The sequence below is a fragment of the Sorex araneus genome, chromosome 3 (assembly GCF_027595985.1).
Source record: "Sorex araneus isolate mSorAra2 chromosome 3, mSorAra2.pri, whole genome shotgun sequence".
NCBI lineage: Eukaryota > Metazoa > Chordata > Mammalia > Eulipotyphla > Soricidae > Sorex > Sorex araneus.
The window spans coordinates 151543530-151561063 of record NC_073304.1 but is presented as its reverse complement, the minus strand read 5'-3'; the positions used below and the strand labels follow the sequence as shown (position 1 = coordinate 151561063).

At 47.3% G+C, this 17534-nt stretch overlaps 1 protein-coding gene across 2 annotated transcripts in view; it reads left to right on the top strand.

Annotated features, from left to right (window-relative positions):
* Positions 1–17534, top strand: part of TUFT1 (tuftelin 1) — a 65404-nt gene that overhangs the window by 28273 nt on the left and 19597 nt on the right. For both annotated transcript variants that reach the window (XM_055130396.1, XM_055130395.1), the window contains exon 2: positions 13111–13212. In XM_055130396.1, coding sequence (XP_054986371.1) covers positions 13111–13212 — 102 coding nt within the window. The remainder of the gene's footprint in view (positions 1–13110; positions 13213–17534) is intronic.

Here is a 17534-nt window from a genome sequence, read left to right as displayed (position 1 = left end):
CATGAGATTAAAATAATGACAAGGTGGGCTAGAGCGATGGGCAGTGGGAGGGAATTTGGCTTACACTCGGCTAATCTGGGCTCTAGCTCCAGCACCGCATAGAGTTCGGCATGTCCACCAGGACTGACCCCTGAGCACAAAGTCAAGAGTAAGCCCTGAACATTACTGGTTGTGCCCCCCCAAAAAATATGAGTAAAAGATGAGGCCAGAGAGATAGTACAGCACATAGGGCATTTGCCTTGCACACAGCCAACCCAGGTTCTATCCCTGGCACCCCATATAATCCTCTGAGTAGCACCAGGAGTGATACCTGAGTGCAGAGCTAGGAATAAGGCCTGAGCACCTTTGGGTGTGCCCCCACAAGAGAAGACAAAACAAAACATAAAACAAACGAGTAATACACTGCAAATGTGAATGCAGATAATTTTTTAAAAATTTTTATTATTTTATAAAGTAGTTCACAATTTAATATTCAAACACCAATTCCACCAACATTACACCTTCCCATCACTATACTTTGGATGTTTCCATACTGAACCTCAACCCCTGTCTCAAAGCAGAACCAAAATACTTTATTTTGTATTAGGGGTTACTCCTGGCTCTGCACTCAGGAATTACTCCTGGCGGTGCTCAGGGGACCATATGGGATGCTGGGAATCGAACCAGGGTTGGTCGAGTGCAAGGCAAATGCCCTACCCGCTGTGCTATTGCTCCAGCCCCCCCCCCCCCATTTTGTATTGTTTGTTATGAAAAACCGCAAAAATACTACAAAATACAAAAAAGTTTCCTTAGAGGAAAGAATGTGAGGATTATTGTATTTCACCCAGGGCCCATGGAACCCTTCTGTAAGAGATCATTAACATGAGCCTTGTGTGCTTAAATATATATATGTAAAAACAAATATATTTCCCTCTAAGATTGGTTGCCTTCTACTTTAAATCCCATCAAATGTGGTGTGCTGCTCTCAGAATATTAGTGGTGTGAGGATGAGATGTCGTGCAGTCCAGGAATAGGTTCACCCTGAGTGAGGCTCTGCTGGCCGAGTGTGGCAGCAGTTGGGTTCTGGATGTTTTCGGCTGCCAGGGCTGGGTCCCTTGGGGCGGGAGGGGCCTCACCCACCCACCTCTGGGAAGCCCCGAGTGAAACAGCCAGTTCAGGTCTGGTGGCATGGTTATGGTGTGTGTGTCGTGTTCAAATGCAAATGAATTTTAAATGGAATGTGAACAAAACATTACTGGAGTAGGACCCAGTTTGGGCCACATCCTGCAGTACTCAGGGGTCACTCTGGAAGGGGCCATACCAGATGTGAGGGATCAGAACCCGGCTGGGCTGGCTGCCTGCGAGGCTGGCGCCCTGCCTGCTGCAGTACTGCTCCAGTGCCCGCACAGTTATCTTAACTGTGGCTGTTGGCAGTAAGACCACAAGTGCCAGTTTCCTTTACTATAGTCTTTAAATTTGGGTGGGCAGCTGGTGCTCCACAGCCTGCTCCTGGCTCTGTGGTCAGCGGGTGCTCCCGGCAGTGCTGGGGCTGGAACCCAGGACCCCCCAGGCGGAGCCTGTGCTCAGCCCATTGAACCACTCTTTAGCCTCTAATTTTGGCTCTTTGATGTTTGTATTCTTGCTTTTTGTAAAAATAGACTTGTATCACTTGTCATCGTTGCTCATCGATTTGCTCAAGTGGGTGCCAGTAATGTCTCCATTTGTCCCTGTTGCGTGCTAGTGTAGCCCAATGGCGCTGCTCGCTACAGGAACACAAAGAATGTGTCACCCTCAATAACGTCATGCGACGACTGGAATGGGCAGGAATGGGGGTGAAGATAGACAGTCGGCAACTACACCACCTCTGCTTCGCTGATGACATCGTTCTAATAACACCAAAATCAGCCAAGTGGCACAAATGCTGGCCCACTTTAACCATGAGTGTGGAAAGTTCGGACTGCAGCTGAATCTCACAAAGACAATGTTCATGAGAAACAGGCTAGTTCCTGACATTCCATTTGCTCTCAGCGGAACAAACATCTCCAAATGCAGCAGTTATGTGTACCTGGGTCGAGAACTCAACATGACGAATGACCTGGCATCTGAGCTGTGCAGGAGGAAGAGAGCAGCGTGGAACTCCTTTAAGAGCGTTGAAGAAGTTGTTAAGAGGATGAAGAACCTCTGGCTCTGGGCACATCTTTTCAACTCCACCGTTCTTCCTGCACTAACATACACCTCAGAGACCTGGGCCCTATGAAAACAGGATGAGAACGCTGTTCGGGTCTCCCAAAGAGGAATCGAAAGAGCTATGCTAGGAATATCATATTTCACTCAAGTGAGAGAAGGAATCCGGAGTTCCAACCTTCGTCAACGATCAAGAATCAGGGACGCTGTCTCATTTGCCAAGGCACTGAAAATCAGATGGGCCGGACACTTAATGTGATTTGGAGATGACCGCTGGACTAAAGCCGTTAACTGACTGAATTCCACAGGACGTCAAAAGAATGCCTGGCTGCCCACTTACGAGATGGTCAGACTTCTTCGTCAAGACCCTTAACGAATGGTTTGAGGCTCTTCATGTTCCTGTAAAAATAAACAATGATAATAGGTGCTGGAGTGATAGCACAGCAGGTAGGGCGTTTGCCTTGCACGCGGCCAACCCAGGTTCGGTTCCCAGTATTCCATATGGTCCCCTGAGCACTGCCAGGGATAATTCCTGAGTGCAGAGCCAGGAGTGACCCCTGTGCATCACCGGGTGTGACCCCCCCCCAAAAAAAAGCAAAAAAAGAAACAATGATAATAATTATCGATTCACTTTCAGCTATATGAAATTAGATTCCTTGCATCCTGTATTTAGTTTGCCTCAGTGGTAGTATTCTGCAGAACTCCAGGACACTCTGATGGCCGGGGTCCAACATCAGGTTGGGAAGGTCTTGAACATCCAGGTCTCCTCTTGCAGGCATATGTGGTCCTTTTTACACGTGGTCCTGTCATTCAGGCAACTACTGAGTTCTCCATTTCTCCAATTTTTCCATTTTAAGAATGTTATTTAACATTATTTATTTTTTTATTTACCTTTTTGGGTCATACTCGACTATGCTCAGGAGTTACTCCTGGCTCGGCACTCTGGAATTACTCCTGGGGGTGTTTGGGGGACCACATGGGATGCCAGGGATTAAACCCAGGTCAGCTGCGCGCATAGTAAACCCCAACCTACTGTACTCTTGCTCTGGCTCCATGTTATTTGGTGTTTTGGTGTTTGGACAATTTCACATAACTTTTTCTGTTATTTATTTTTAGTATGCTCGGCTGGAGTGATAGCACAGTAAGTAGGGCGTTTGCCTTGCACGCGGCCGACCCGGGTTTGATTCCTCCGCCCTTCTCGGAGAGCCTGGCAAGCTACCAAGAGTATCTTGCCCGCATGGCAGAGCCTGGCAAGCTACCTGTGGTGTATTCAATATGTCAAAAACAGTAACAACAAGTCTCAAGATGGAGACGTTACTGGTGCCTGCTCGAGCAAATCGATGAGCAACAGGATGACAGTGACAGTGACATTTATTTTTAGTTCAATTCTATGGATAGTTAATATACTCTGTGATTTCAGTTATTTTCAATTTTGCTGAGATCTGTTTTATGGCATACACTGTAATCTACCCTAACATATGTTCCATAATTACATGAAAAGTGTGTATCTACTGCTGTTGGCTGGAGTGTTCTTTAAATGTTAATAATGTTGTTGAGTTTTATGTCCATCCTTGCTGGTATTTTTGATCTAGTTGTGTTTTTGTGGCTTTTTTTGGGGTCTTTTTTTGCTTGTTTGTTTGTTTTGGGGCCACACCCAGTGATATTCAGGGCTTGCTCTTGGCTCTGTACCCAGGAATTACTCCTTGTGGTGCTTGGGAACCATATGGGATGCCGGGGACCATATGAGATGCCTGGGATCGAACCCAGGTCAGCTGCATGAAAGGCAAACACCCTATCTGCCGTACTATCCCTCTAGTCCCCGGTCTAGTTGTTTAATGAATCGTTGAACAGGTTTTGAAGTTTCCAACTGTACTTACTGTTTGTGTATTTCTTCTTTCTGTTATGTACTCTCTCCTTTCTACTCTGTGAAGCTTTTGCTTCTTCTCTTTTATACATTTGTTGTTTGGTGCATATACATTTGGGATTTCTAAATTTTTTTTGTGGGGTGACTCTTTCACATTATATAATGTCTAGGCCGGAGTGCTAGTACAGTGGGTAGGGCATTTCCCTAGCATACGGCTGGCCTGGTACCCCATATGGTTACCTGACCCTTACCAGGAGTGATTCCTGAGCATAGAGCCAGGAGTAAACCCTGAGCACCACTGGGTATAGCCCCCGAACCCCCAAATAAAACCCCACACCCCCACTGTATCACTGTCATCCCATTGCTCATCGATTTGCTAGAGCAGGCACCAGTAACGTCTCCATTGTGAGACTTGTTACTGTTTTTGGCATATTGAATACACCACGGGTAGCTTGCCAGGCTCTGCCATGTGGGCGGGATACTCTCAGTAGCTTGCCGGGCTCTCCGAGAGAGATGGAGGAATTGAACCCAGGTCTGCCGCATGCAAGGCAAATGCCCTACCCCAAGTGCTATCACTCCAGCCCACAAAAACCTTAAAGTGATAGCACAGCGGGCAGGGCATTTGCCTTGCACACGGCCAACCCGGGTTCGAATCCCAGCATCCCATATGCTCAACATTAGCTAGAGGTGAATGTGTATTTGACATTTTGAGAGTGGAAGACTCCCTGTTTGTCTTAATCCTAGTTCTTCTGACACTTTATTCAGGGCTCTTTTTTTTTTTTCCCTTTTGTCTGTCACTTCGTTGATGCTCAGGGCTTACTTCTGGCTCTGCACTCAGGAATTACTCTTGGCAGTGCTTGGGGGACCATATGGGATGCTGGGAATTGAACCTGGATTGGTCTAATGCAGGCAAACACCCTCCTTGCTGTACTATTGCTCAGGCTCCACATTCAGGGCTTATGGATCTTTACTGATACTCTGTATGGTTAATCTGTTTAGTGGTGACAGTGGAATGTTGAAGCCTCCCAACACTGTTGAGTTTCCATCATTGTGTTTCTTTACGTTTATGATCAGAAACTTTATAAACTGTGCTGAGCCTTTGTTTGGTGCACACATGTTAATCAGAGTTAGTACTTCTTGATCTCTTATTCTCATAACCAAAAAACAGTGTCCATCCCTATTTCAAATATTACTTTTTAGGTTGAAAGCTATTTAGTCTGTTATATGTATGACTACCATTTTGGGGGGGGGGCGGGAGGGTCTGTTATTGGCTTGTATGACTATTTCCCATCTTTTCACTCTGAAGCCTGATTTATCCTGTGAGTTTAGGTGTATTTTCTGTCAGCAGCAAACAGATGGATTTTGTTTCTTAATTCATCCAGCCACTCTGTGCCTTTTGCTGGGATAGTTTAGTCCATAGACACTCACAAAGATTATTGACACAAAGGGCTGTGATGCCATTTTTCTGTGTGGGTTTTAGTTATTTTTGCAGCTGGCCATTTGCTTTTTATAGGTGACCTTTCTGTAATTTTTACAGGATTCATTTAGCTATAGTAAACATTTTCAGTTCTTGTTTGCCTGAGAATGCTTTTTATCCCTTCTTCAAATCAAAATGACAGCTTTGCAGGGTGACACTCTAGTTAAAGTTTTTTTCACTCAATATTTTGAGTATGTCAATCTACTCTTTACTTTTGTGCATGGTTTCATATGGGAGATGAGTTGTGATTCTTATGTTAATTCCCTTGCATCTGAATTTTTTCTTCTCTTTCGATGCTGTAAATAGTCTCTCTCCTTTAGTTGTCTGTCTTCTTTTAAAATCATGCAGTCTCCTAAAATTGAGCCACAGAGATACGGAAAACATGAACATGCCAGTCACACATAAGGAAATTGAGACAATAATTAATTAAGAATCTCTCAAGAACAAAAGCCCCAGTCCAGATGGGTTCACTGGTGAGTTCTATCCAGCTTTCAGAGAAGATTTACTCCCTTTACTCTTTAAGTTTTTTACTATATTGAAAAAATAGTAATCTTTTCTAACAGTTTTTGTGAAGCTAGCACTATGCCAAACAGATAGAAATGAAAAGTTTGCCCAGTTTCCCTGATGAACATCGACATGAAAATCCTCAACAAAATCTTATCCAGTTGAATCCAACAACATATAAAAAAAATCATACATTATAATTAAGTAGGATTTATCCCACGGATGCAAGGATGATTTAACATAAGCAATCAGTTAAGATAATACACCACATCAGGGGCTGGAGAAATAGCACAACGGGTAGGGCATTTGCCTTGCATGTGGCTGACCCGAGTTCGATTCCCAGCATTCCATATGGTCCCCTGAGCACTGCCAGGGGGTAATTCCTGAGTGCAGAGCCAGGAGTAACCCCTGTGCATTGCCGGGTGTGACCCAGAAAAACCAAAAACCAAAACAAACAAAAACCGCCAAAATACACCATATCAATAAAAGGAAAGATAAAAATCATATGATCATATCAATCAATGCAGAGAAGTCTCTTGACAAGATCCAACAACATCCATTCATTATAAAAGTGTTCAACAAAATAGAGTTGGAATGAACCTTCCTCAGGGTAGTCATGGCCACCTATAGAGCAAACCTGTAGTCAGCATCATTCTCTTTTGCTTGTTGTTTTGGTGGTCACATCTTACAGTGCTCTTACTTGGCTCTGCACTCAGGGGTCACTCCTGGTGGTGCTGGGGATCAAATGTTGTGCCATGGATCAAACTTGGGTTGGCCACGTGCAAAACAAGTGCCCCCTACCCCTGCCTGCAATCATTCTTTTTTTCTTGTGAAGTAAGAAAGCTTTTATTGAAACAATTTTTACAGATGGGAGGGGAAGGAGAGGGAGAAGATTGTGCTCAAGAAAGAAATCAGGCTTCTCTGGAGTGGAAATGGGCAAGCAAAGAAACAAAGAGACAAGCAAATGAGATATGTGCTAGGGCTTGAAGAGCAACTCCATCAGACAGTATCATTCTTAAAGGTGAAAAATTGGAAACATTCCTTCTGAGATCAGGAACAAGGCAAGGATGTCCAAGGTCTCCACTTTTATTCATTTTGATATTAGAAATCCCAGCAGTAGCAATCAGGCAAGATAAAGAAACCAGAGGGATCCAAGTTATAAAAGAAGAAGTCAACTTCTCACTATTTGCAGATGACATGAAAATATCCATAGAAGACCCTCAAGTGTCAACTGACAAGCTCCTCAAGAGGCTGGCAAGAGTACAGTAGGGAGGGCGCTGGCACAAGTCCCGAATGGTCTCACTTGTCTGTAGTGTAGAATAACAGGAGGAAGGATGCAGGCGACTAAAGGGGAGATACCTAGGTTACTCAGGACCCTAGATTGTAGAAATAACGGGGAAAGAAAGAAATTGAGGTTGGTGCAGGAAGAAGAGGCAGACAGGAGGCAGGGGCCAGCAGCCTCGGGTACTTCAGTGATACCCAGGAGCTGTATATGTGTATCTCTCCACTCAGAGCCCACAGCACTGCAAGCATGAGATCCAAACTTAACAACGTGCCTACAAGGAGGCGAACTGTGGGCATTGGTGGAGGGAAGCTGACACTGGTGGTGGGGTTGGGGTTGGATCATTGTACCTGAAACTGAACTCTGAATAACTTTGTAACTCACATGTCTTAATACAACATTGATTTCTAAAAAGTATCAATATAAAGGCTAGGAAGCTAGCTCAAAGGGCTGTAGCACCTCCTTTGCATGTAGGAGACCCAGGTCTGATCCTCAGTACCACATGGTCCCCCAACCACCACCTGGAGTCACTCGTACTCCAAGCTGCTAGCACAGCCAAGGTGTGGCCCTGTAGGATAACATGGGGTTTGTCCTTTTAGCCTTGCCGCAAGGAACTTAGTTTACCTTAAAGCACTGTCCTTTCTGTATGGACACAGGAAGACAGTTAATATTATGCTTTGTAACTTGGGAGTCGATTGACTTCAATAATATTTACTCCCGGGCATCTGCTTTCTCGACTCAGTTGCCCTTAGTTCCTAGCACCCCAAAAGCAGGGTCCCGACGAGGGATGGAATGGATCTAGGGCAAGCTGTGAGCTACCCTGGCATCGAAATGGGCCAGGCCAAAGCGCCACAATACTCAACTATAAGTTGAGAGCATGGTCATAGACAAATGCTGTCATGATCCAAAAGTAATGACGAGACTAGGACCATGCTGGGGTTAGGAAGACTAACCTGGCCTGAGGACTGTGGTCTGCAACGTATAGTGAATGTCCTCAGGAAGAACCAAACTTTAAGTTTGATACATCTCTTACTGTGCTCATACAGAATGACATTGCTAGAAATATTAGAAGTAAATTTACTATAACTATTTAAGCGGATTACTAACTGAGATCGGAAGCGAAGGAGACAACAGAGACAGAAGAGGAGACAGCAGAGACAGAAGAAGAGAAAACACAGACAGAAGAAGACACAGCAAGGAGAGGACAGAGGCAAGACAGAAGCAAAGAGAAGACACAGAAGTGGAGAGAAGACATAGAAGCAGACACAGAGAGAGGTCAGAAGAGACCAGAGAAGAGACTACAGAGACAGAGACAGAGAGACAGACAGAAGAGAGCACAGCGACACACACAGAAGCAGAGCACAAGGAGGAGCCATCTTGATCCAGTCAATACACAGAGACTCGAGAGCACCAAATGCGAGTGGCGCGTACAAGAAAACTGCCCTGAGAACCCGTGAACAATACAACACACATATCATCTCCCCTTCTGTGAGCACGCGAGTCTTTGAGTTTTTCACATGGCCCGAAAAGTAAAATGAAGTAAGCAAGAACAATCAGAGTAAATGGTCAGTTGGGGTACTTTTTTAACACTTGAAATAGTCTGTGATTACCTCTGGCCTCTCCCTTTCTGATGAAAACCTGCTATTTTTCAAATAGTTTCAAATAGTTTCTCTTTTTGTGTTTGTTTTTGGGCCACACTTAGCAGGGCTCTGCGCTCAGGTGTCACTCCTGGCCTGGCTCCAGGGAGCATATGGGATGCTGGGAATTGAACCCAGGCCAGCCACATGCAAGCACCGTCCTGCTCTACTATCGCCCAGGCCCTCAAATAGTCTCTTCTCCTGGGAAAGCGTCATCGTTCTCTGGTGCTTTCAAGAAGATTTCCTTTATCTTTAGCTGGGGACTTTTCAGCCTTCACTCACTGGATACGTTTTATCTTTCCCTGTGTTGCTCTTGCTGCAGTGGCTGGGTTTGCATGTCAGGGCTTACACATCGGTCATAGCGCTCATACAGTGCTCTTCGGGCTGGGCTCCTGCCTCAGTGCTTGTGTGTCTGTGGTTGGGGTGCTCACTGTGACTCACTCACTTTATTTATGGCTCTTTGGCAGTGCTGGAAGCCACACACACAGTCCCAGTGCCAGGAGTCCCAGGCAGTGGTACTCCCGGGATCACTCTTGGTGTATGTGAAGTGACCTTGTGGTCTCATGTGCCTTCAGCTCCCTGCCATCCCGCTGGCCCTTGAAGTATACATTTTGTTTTAAATTTTGGGCCACGTGCAGCCATGCTCAGGGTTTACTCCTGACTCTGTGCTCAGCAGTCGCTCTGGGCCGTGCTCTGTGGACGCTATGGGATGCCAGAGGTGGAACCCAGGTCAGTCACATGGAAGGCAAGTGCCCGCCCTGCTGCCTACAGCTTGGGCCCCTGGAGTGCCCTGTAACTTGCCTTCCCTCCATCTCTCCATCGGGGGCCTGCTAGTGGGAATACCTGAAACAGCGTGTCCACACCTGGTCCGACCCATGGTCCATGTTCTTCACTTTAAAACTCTGGGTCAGTCATGCGTCCCCTGAGCAGGGCTGTCAGCTGTCAGCTCTGTGATCGTTACTGGCCTAAGGTCTCGCACACGGGGGCTGGTACTTCACAGTGGAGCCACAGCTCCAGCCCAGAGACGGTGCCGGGATTGGAGAGCGTGTCTGTGCTGGAGAAAGCGGTTGCCAGCTGCTCAGGGGGAGGGCGAGGGTTGGGGTCACACCCTGAAGTGCTCAGGGGCTGCCCTGGCTCTGGGCTCAGAAGTGACTCTGGCAGTGCTCAGGGGGTGCTTATGTGGTGCCAGGGATTTGAACCTGGGGCGCAACTCAGCCGCTTATGCAGGGAAAGTAACTTTCCTGTAGTACCGTTTCTCCGGCACTACCATGTAGAAATCCTTTTTCGGCTGGAGAGAGTAATAGTGTGGTGGGGCGGAGGGGCGGACACTTGCCCCGACACCCGTATTGTCCTATGAACACCACTAGGAGTGACCCCTGAGTACAGAACCAGGAGTCAGCCCTCAGCACCACCGGGTGCCCCCCCCAAAATTCCTTTTGTTCTTCCCTTGACGTTTCTCTTGGCCTGTGCATCAGGGAGCACCCCCTGAGCCTCCAGGCCATGCTGTGATAGGCTCTGGCAGCTGGAGGGTGATTCCTCAGGGTCACAGGCCAGCCCTTTCCCCCGCAGGCCAGGTAATGCTGAGGGAGCAGGGGTCCCTCCACAAGGCAGGGACGAGTGATGGGAAATGTGATCTGGAGCATGGGCTCCGGAGGGGACCCGCGAAAAGACACCTGGCGCGAAGGCAGTGACAGGCAGCCCTGAGCTTAAACATCCAGGCCTGGGAGAGAGGGAGGGGGCCGACCCCAACTCCGGAGAGCCTTTGTTGCCCCCTGAACATCAGGCCATTATGAACAGGGATAAAGTGTGTTCCTGAAACCAGCTCTCAGGCCAGAAGATGGTTCCTAGGGTTGGAGTACATGCGTGCATGGGGATGCTGCTTCTATTCACAGCTCTCCAGGACCCCCACGCAGCAGGGAGCAGCCCCTGGGCACAGAGCCAGGAGTAGGCCCTGAGCACTGCTGGGCTCAACCTTGCCGCCAGGACTGGGAAGGCTCATGGGCTACGAAGGCTGTTCCGCCTTCCCGGAAGAGGGTTTATTCCAAGAGTGAGGGAAACTTCGCATTTGAAATCATCTTTTTTCTCAAGATTATTGGTTTCTGTGGCTGGAGCAATAGTACAGTGAGTGGGGCCCTTGCCTCGCATGCTGTGGACCTGAGTTCTAGCCTGGCGTCCCATATGTCCCCTGTGTACCACCAGAAAGGCTTGAGTGCAGAGCCAGGAGTAACCCCTGAGCATAGCTGGGTGTGGCCTCAAAACCAAAAAATAATTATTGATTTCTTCATGTGCAACCCCCTCCAAGACTGCTTTGGGACCCGGGGGCCTTCCTAGAGACACTGTGCCCAGTTTTGTGGCCTGGGATGTGAGCTTTGGGGTGCAACAGTGCCAGGGTCCACCTGGAGCACATCCACTGGTGCTCAGGAGGTCACATGACACCAGGGATCACACGCGGGGCCTCCACACACAAGGCATGTGCTCCAGTTCTTGAATGAAGTCCCTGGGCTTGAGCTGGCTGGCTTGGGTCCTCGCTACTCTCAGCTCCATGCGTGTTGGGGGACTCCATGCTTGGGGGTATCAACTCCAGTCCTGCCTTGGGTACCATGCTTGCAGGGGGCCAGACCCAGTTCTGCCACACGCCAAGCATGCTCTCTATCCGGCAAGTTCCCCTTCTGCCCCCAGTTGCCTCTTATTTTTCATGTGGGACTAAAAGATGCGGAGTAGCTGAGCCCTTCTTTTTGTTGTTTTTTTTTTGGGGGGGGGCCACACCCAGTGGTGTGTGGACTTATTCCTGGCTCTGAGCTCAGGAATCACGCCTGGTGGGCTCAGGGGACCATATGGAAGGCGGGGGACTGTATCTGGGTCAGCTGCGTGCAAGGCAAGGGTCTATCTGCTGTATAGCTGATGGCTCTATGAGCCCTACACTTACCTTTCCACGTCTCCTGGATTATTGGTGGGCTTTGGTGACCCTCCCTGCAGCTCCAGCCCCAGCTGGTCCCTTCAGTCAGCTAGGCACTCCAAAATACTCCATAAAAGTCAGCATTTAGTCTTAAATCAAGGTCTTTATTAGCTGACCAGCAACAGGTCTCTCCAGCCCGCCTTGGGTGAGAAAGGCAGCCCTGAGTGTGAAAAGAAAGACTTCTTTTTTTTAAGGGACAAACCATTTCTTGGAATTTCACTAAGCAAGCAAGCAAATTTAGAGAAGCCAAAAAGCAGTAAACTAAACAATCCATTGATTAACACAAAAACCAAAAAGGTAGTCAAACAAGAACTAAAATATAAGTAGTTAAACAGAAATTAAAGTGTTGAGTGGTTAATAGTTAAGTGATTAAGTGATTAAATAAAGACTTAAGTAGTTAGACAAGGAATGTGATAGTTAAAGAATAAAATAGTTAAATAGCAATAAGATACTCAACAACCAATTGATTGGTAGAAGAAAAAATGGAAAAGAAAATGGTTAGCTGTGTTCTTTAACACAGTCAGCTACATTCACTCTTTAATGTTCTTTATTGATTCACTTGATTTTCACATTTTGTCTTTCTGTCAAACGAGTGAGTCTGTTCTGGATGCCAGGTCGGGTCGGTCTTCACAGCCCCTCTTTTCATATTTCCCCTGTAGCTTTACTCTTGATCCTCCAGTGCAGTGGTGTCTTGTTCACTTTCTTGGACTTAGAAAAGAAAACCTCTGCCTTTGAAGTTGGTCTGATCCCTAGATAAACGCCTATTATCTTGCCTGCTTTCATTTGGCTGATTCTGCGAGGCGGTGAGGACCTGGGCTCCGCCTGTACACGCCCTGGCAGGTCTCGTGCAGGCCTTCCGAGCTGGGGTGATAGATCCAGAAATGCCTTCTTCCGTGCGGAAACGGGGAGTCCGTGGATGAGGCTTTCTGTGACCGGTGGCTGAGCTGGCCTGGCTACTGTGTGGTCTGTTGGCCCTGGAACGGCCCTAGGTGTCGAGATGGATTTGGGCAGATATGCGTCATCTCTCTGGGCTCAGCTTTCCCAGGCTGTGTGGGTGGCCCCAGGCCTCTGCTGCGTGGCATGTGGCAGTGGCTCTGGAGGGAGTGTCTGCAGGGGTGGGGGCACCCAAGCTTGAGTTTTGGAGGGAGCAGGACTTGGCACTGGCTGAGGGACACAGGTGCTGTACTCCCTGGTTTCTGAACCAGTCCTATTCTCTCTCTCTCACAGGCGGGCAGGAAGACCTACGCCATGGTATCCAGCCTTTCAGCCGGCCATTCTCTGGCCTCAGAACTGGTGGAGTCCAACGACGGGCATGAGGAGATCATCAAGGTCAGCTCGCTGGGCGCCGTCTCCTCCTCCTCCTCGTCCTCCTGCAGCCTGAAGGGGCGTGGCTGCATCTGTGGTCTGACGGGAGTGGTGCAGACTTGTGGTGCTGGTTCCTGGCTGTCTCTGGAAAGATCTGCACCCCAGCAGACCGTAATCAGGCGGTGGCCACTGGTGCAACCAGCCCCCGGTGTGGGGGTGGGTGGGCTGAGCTTCCTGGATGCCCGTCTGCAGCCCTCATTTAGCGCAGTGGAGGCCAGTTGGAGGTGTGCTATTGTACTTCTTCCTTTCTTCCACATATATGTATGTATGTATATATATATATGTATATATATATATGTATATATATATATATATATCTATTTAGTTTTGGCATCCATATATTTGAGCCATACCTTGTGGTGCTCCAGGCTTCCTCCTGGCTCTGTGTTCAGGGATCACTCCTGGTGGTGCTTGGGGTTCATGTGAGATGCCAGGATTGAACCTGGATTGGTTACATGCAACATAAGAGTCTTAATCTGCTATACTATTGCCCTGGTCCTTGCCCCTTTTTAAGAAAAACACTGGAGATCTAATTTACATGACATACAGCAGACTCCGCTAAAGTGCATAATTGAATGTTTTTTAGCATTTTGTGCATTACCACTGTTAATGCGGGATCAGTCCAGCCACTCCCTTGGCCTCTGGCAGTCACTCAACCTTCTGCCTCTCCAGATTTGCGTTTTCTAGACATTCCATGTAAATGGAATTAAACAACATGGACTTTAGTGCCTGCCTCTTTTTTATTATTATTTTTATAAAGTTGTTCATAATAATTTATTACAGCTAATATTCTAGCACCAATCCCACCACCATTACACCTTCCCACCACACTATTTTGAATGTTTTCCATCTGACCCACAAAGCATGCCCCCAAGCAGGACCCAAATAATTTATTTTATATTGCTTGTTATGAATAATCCACTAAAAATCATCCAGAACATTTCATTAGAGAAAAGTGTGTGAAGATTGTTGTATTTCACCCTGGAGCCATTAAGCCCTTGTCTTGGTACATCAGTGGTATAGGTTTGGGGTGTTGCACAGCCGTGAGCTCCAGGAATTCTAAAATTTTAAATATGGAGATACAGCTGAAGTTAGTTAAGTTTTTTTTTAAACTGGGCGTGACTTTGGGGTCCCAAGGCATCTCTGTGTGTCACTCATGTTGCTCTCTTCTGAGAGATTTTATTTCTGAGTCTCTGGATCATGACCATTAATGAGCCTTATCTGACGTTCGTTGGTGTGACTGTCAGGCTACTGGAAGCACAGGGAGACGGGGGGAGGTCGCCCATTCCCGATTTCATGGGAGCCTGGAGATTTTGGTCACAAGTCCCACATACCTGGATTTTTCAGCAGATTCACTCATGGATGAGGCTCATCCAGGCCTGTGGAGGTTGGCCATGAGCATGGTGGCATTCGAGTTCTGGAGGTTTTTGACGGGGCTCTGTTGGGGTGGGAGGGGGACTCACCCCACTCCAGGTTGCCTCAGATTAGACAGCCTGGTGCAGGGTCTGGAGGCATCTCTGCATCGTGCTCGCTTCTCATCTCTTTATATAGTGTTGTCAAGGTTCAGCCATATTGTAACACGTGTCAGTACTTTCTGTGGCCAAATAACGTCCCCCTAATGGGTGTATACAACATTTTATTAACTGATTATCACTTAATGGACCTTTGGGTTGCTTCCACTTACTATTATGATTGATGCCTCATTATTATTATCATTATTCATAAATAATGAATATTTAGGTACAGAATTTTGTGTGTATGTGGGTTTGTGTGTGTGTGTGTGTGTGTGTGTGTGAAAGAGAGAGAATGTGTGTGTGTAGTCATAGGGACTGAATCCAGTACCTTGTGTATGCAGAACTGGACTACATCTCAGGCTCATGAGTTCTTAATTCTCACTTATCTCTGAGTAGGATTTCTGGGCTAGAGAGGTAATGGTTAGGGTACATGCCTTGCATGTAGCTGATTCAGGGTTCTATCCCCAGAATTCCATATGGTCCCCTGATCCTGGAATGATCCCTGAGCACCACTGGGTATGGCCTCAAAACAAAACAAAAGAATAATAATCTTTTAGGAATGTCAGCCTTTTTTTTCACCCTCATTAAAGTGTCTGCTCTGTTTTACAGTCCTGCCAGAAAATAAGGTGTTCTTGCCTTTTCCTTCTCAACATGTTTTATTGTCTTTTCATTGTTGTTGTTTATGGGTCACGCCTGGCAATGCCCAGGGTTTACTCCTGGCATTGCTTAGAAGACCATGTAGGGTGCCAGGAATTGAGCCTATGTTGGCGTCATGCAATGAAAGTGCCCACCTGCTATACTATTGCTCTCGCTCCTATGGTCTGTCTTTTTTTTTTCTTTTCTTTTTGGATCACATCCGGCAATGCACAGGGGTTGCTCCTTGCTCGTGCACTCAGGAATTACTCCTGGTGGTACTCGGGGGACCATATGGGATTCTGGGAATGGAACCCAGGTCTGCCTCGTGCAAGGCAAACGCCCTACCTGCTGTGCTATCGCTCCAGCCCCTCGTCTGTCTTTTTTATCCTGGCTTTTCTAGTGGTTATGAAATAGTATCTGGTTGTGGTCTGACTTTTCTTTCCCAGGGCCAGAGAAACAGCCCCAGAGAATGAGTGCATGCAGGGGGCCTGGGGTCTGTCCACATGACATGGCTCTCCGAGGCCTGCGAGTGTGCTGCCCCAAAACAAAACAAAAAATTGCATTTTCTAATGTCTTCAGGCATCTTATTCTTTGTCCAGTGCTTATTTATGTCATCTTTGAAAACACTTTCAAATAGTTTATTCATTTAAGAAAACTGTCTTTTCAGTGGAAACAAAGAACCTGAGAACAGGCCTTCTGTAGGAAATAGGCCACTTGAGGGGTGGGCGTGGGGGGCAGCTCAGGGAGGGGCAGCATCTGTGCTGGAGAAGGCAGCCATGCAGGAGGAGGGGGCAGTGCTGAGAGGTGGGAGAGTGTTGTGTATGAGAGTATTGTGTGTGACCCCAAAAAGCAAAAAAAAAAAAAAAAAGGAAAAAAAAGAAAAGAGTGTTGTGTGTGAGAACATCAGCAGCAGGACTATAAACCACTATGCAAAAATTTTTTTTTCTTTTTTGGCTTTTTGGGTCACACCTGGTGATGCACAGGGGTTATTCCTGGCTTGTACTCAGGAATCACTCCTGGCGGTGCTCAGGGGACCATATGGGATGCTGGGAATCGAACCCAGGTCGGCCGCATGCCAGGCAAATGCCCTACCCTGTGCTATCGTTCCAGCCCCTATTCATCACTTTCTTTTTTTTTTTTTTTTTTTTTTGCTTTTTGGGTCACACCCAGCGATGCTCAGGGGTTACTCCTGGCTTTGCACTCAGGAATTACTCCTGGCGGTGCTTGGGGGATCATATGGGATGCCGGGGATCGAACCCGGGTCGGCCGCGTGCAAGGCAAACGCCCTACCCGCTGTGCTATCGCTCCGGCCCCTATTCATCACTTTCTTGACTTACCAAATCTTTTGTCTTTTTTCCCCTAGGAATTGAATCCAAACCTTCCATGCACAGGGTAGGCCTATGTTTACTGCTGAGATACACCATAGCATTTGCTTTCACTCTTTTGTGGTGGTGGTTATGAGGGTTTGGGTCTTCTAGTAGTACTCAGAGGTCACTCCTGGCAGGTCTCAGAGGGTGCTGGGGATTGAACTCAGGTCAGCTGTCTGCAAGGCAAATGCTTTCCCCACTATTCTCTCCTGCTCCTATTTATTTATCTGTTTTTTTTTTTTTTTTTTTTTTTTCTGGACCACACCTGGCAATGCTCAGGGCTTATTCCTGACTCTGCACTCAGGAATCAATCTGATGGTGGTTGGGGGACCATAAGGGATGAGAATCAAACCTGGGTCAGCTGTGTGCAAGGCAAGTGCACTATGCTTTTTCTGCAGTCCCTGTTTAATTTTTTAGTTTTGGTTTTTGGGTCACACCGCTATGCTCACGGCTTATTCCTGGCTCTGCACTCAGGGATCACTCCTGGTGGTCTCCAAGAGACTAAATAGGGTCCTGGGGATTGAATCTGGGTCAACCCTGTGCAAGGCAAGTGCCCTATTCGCTGTACTATTGTTTTGTCCCAAATTTGAGGGAGGTTTTTTTATTTTTTATTTTTGCTTTTTGGGTCACACCCGGCAATACGCAGGGGTTACTCCTTGCTCTGCACTCAGGAATTACTCCTGGCAGTGCTCAGAGGACCATATGGGATTCTAGGAATCGAACCCAGGTCGGCCGTGTGCAAGGCAAACGCCCTATCTGCTGTGCTATT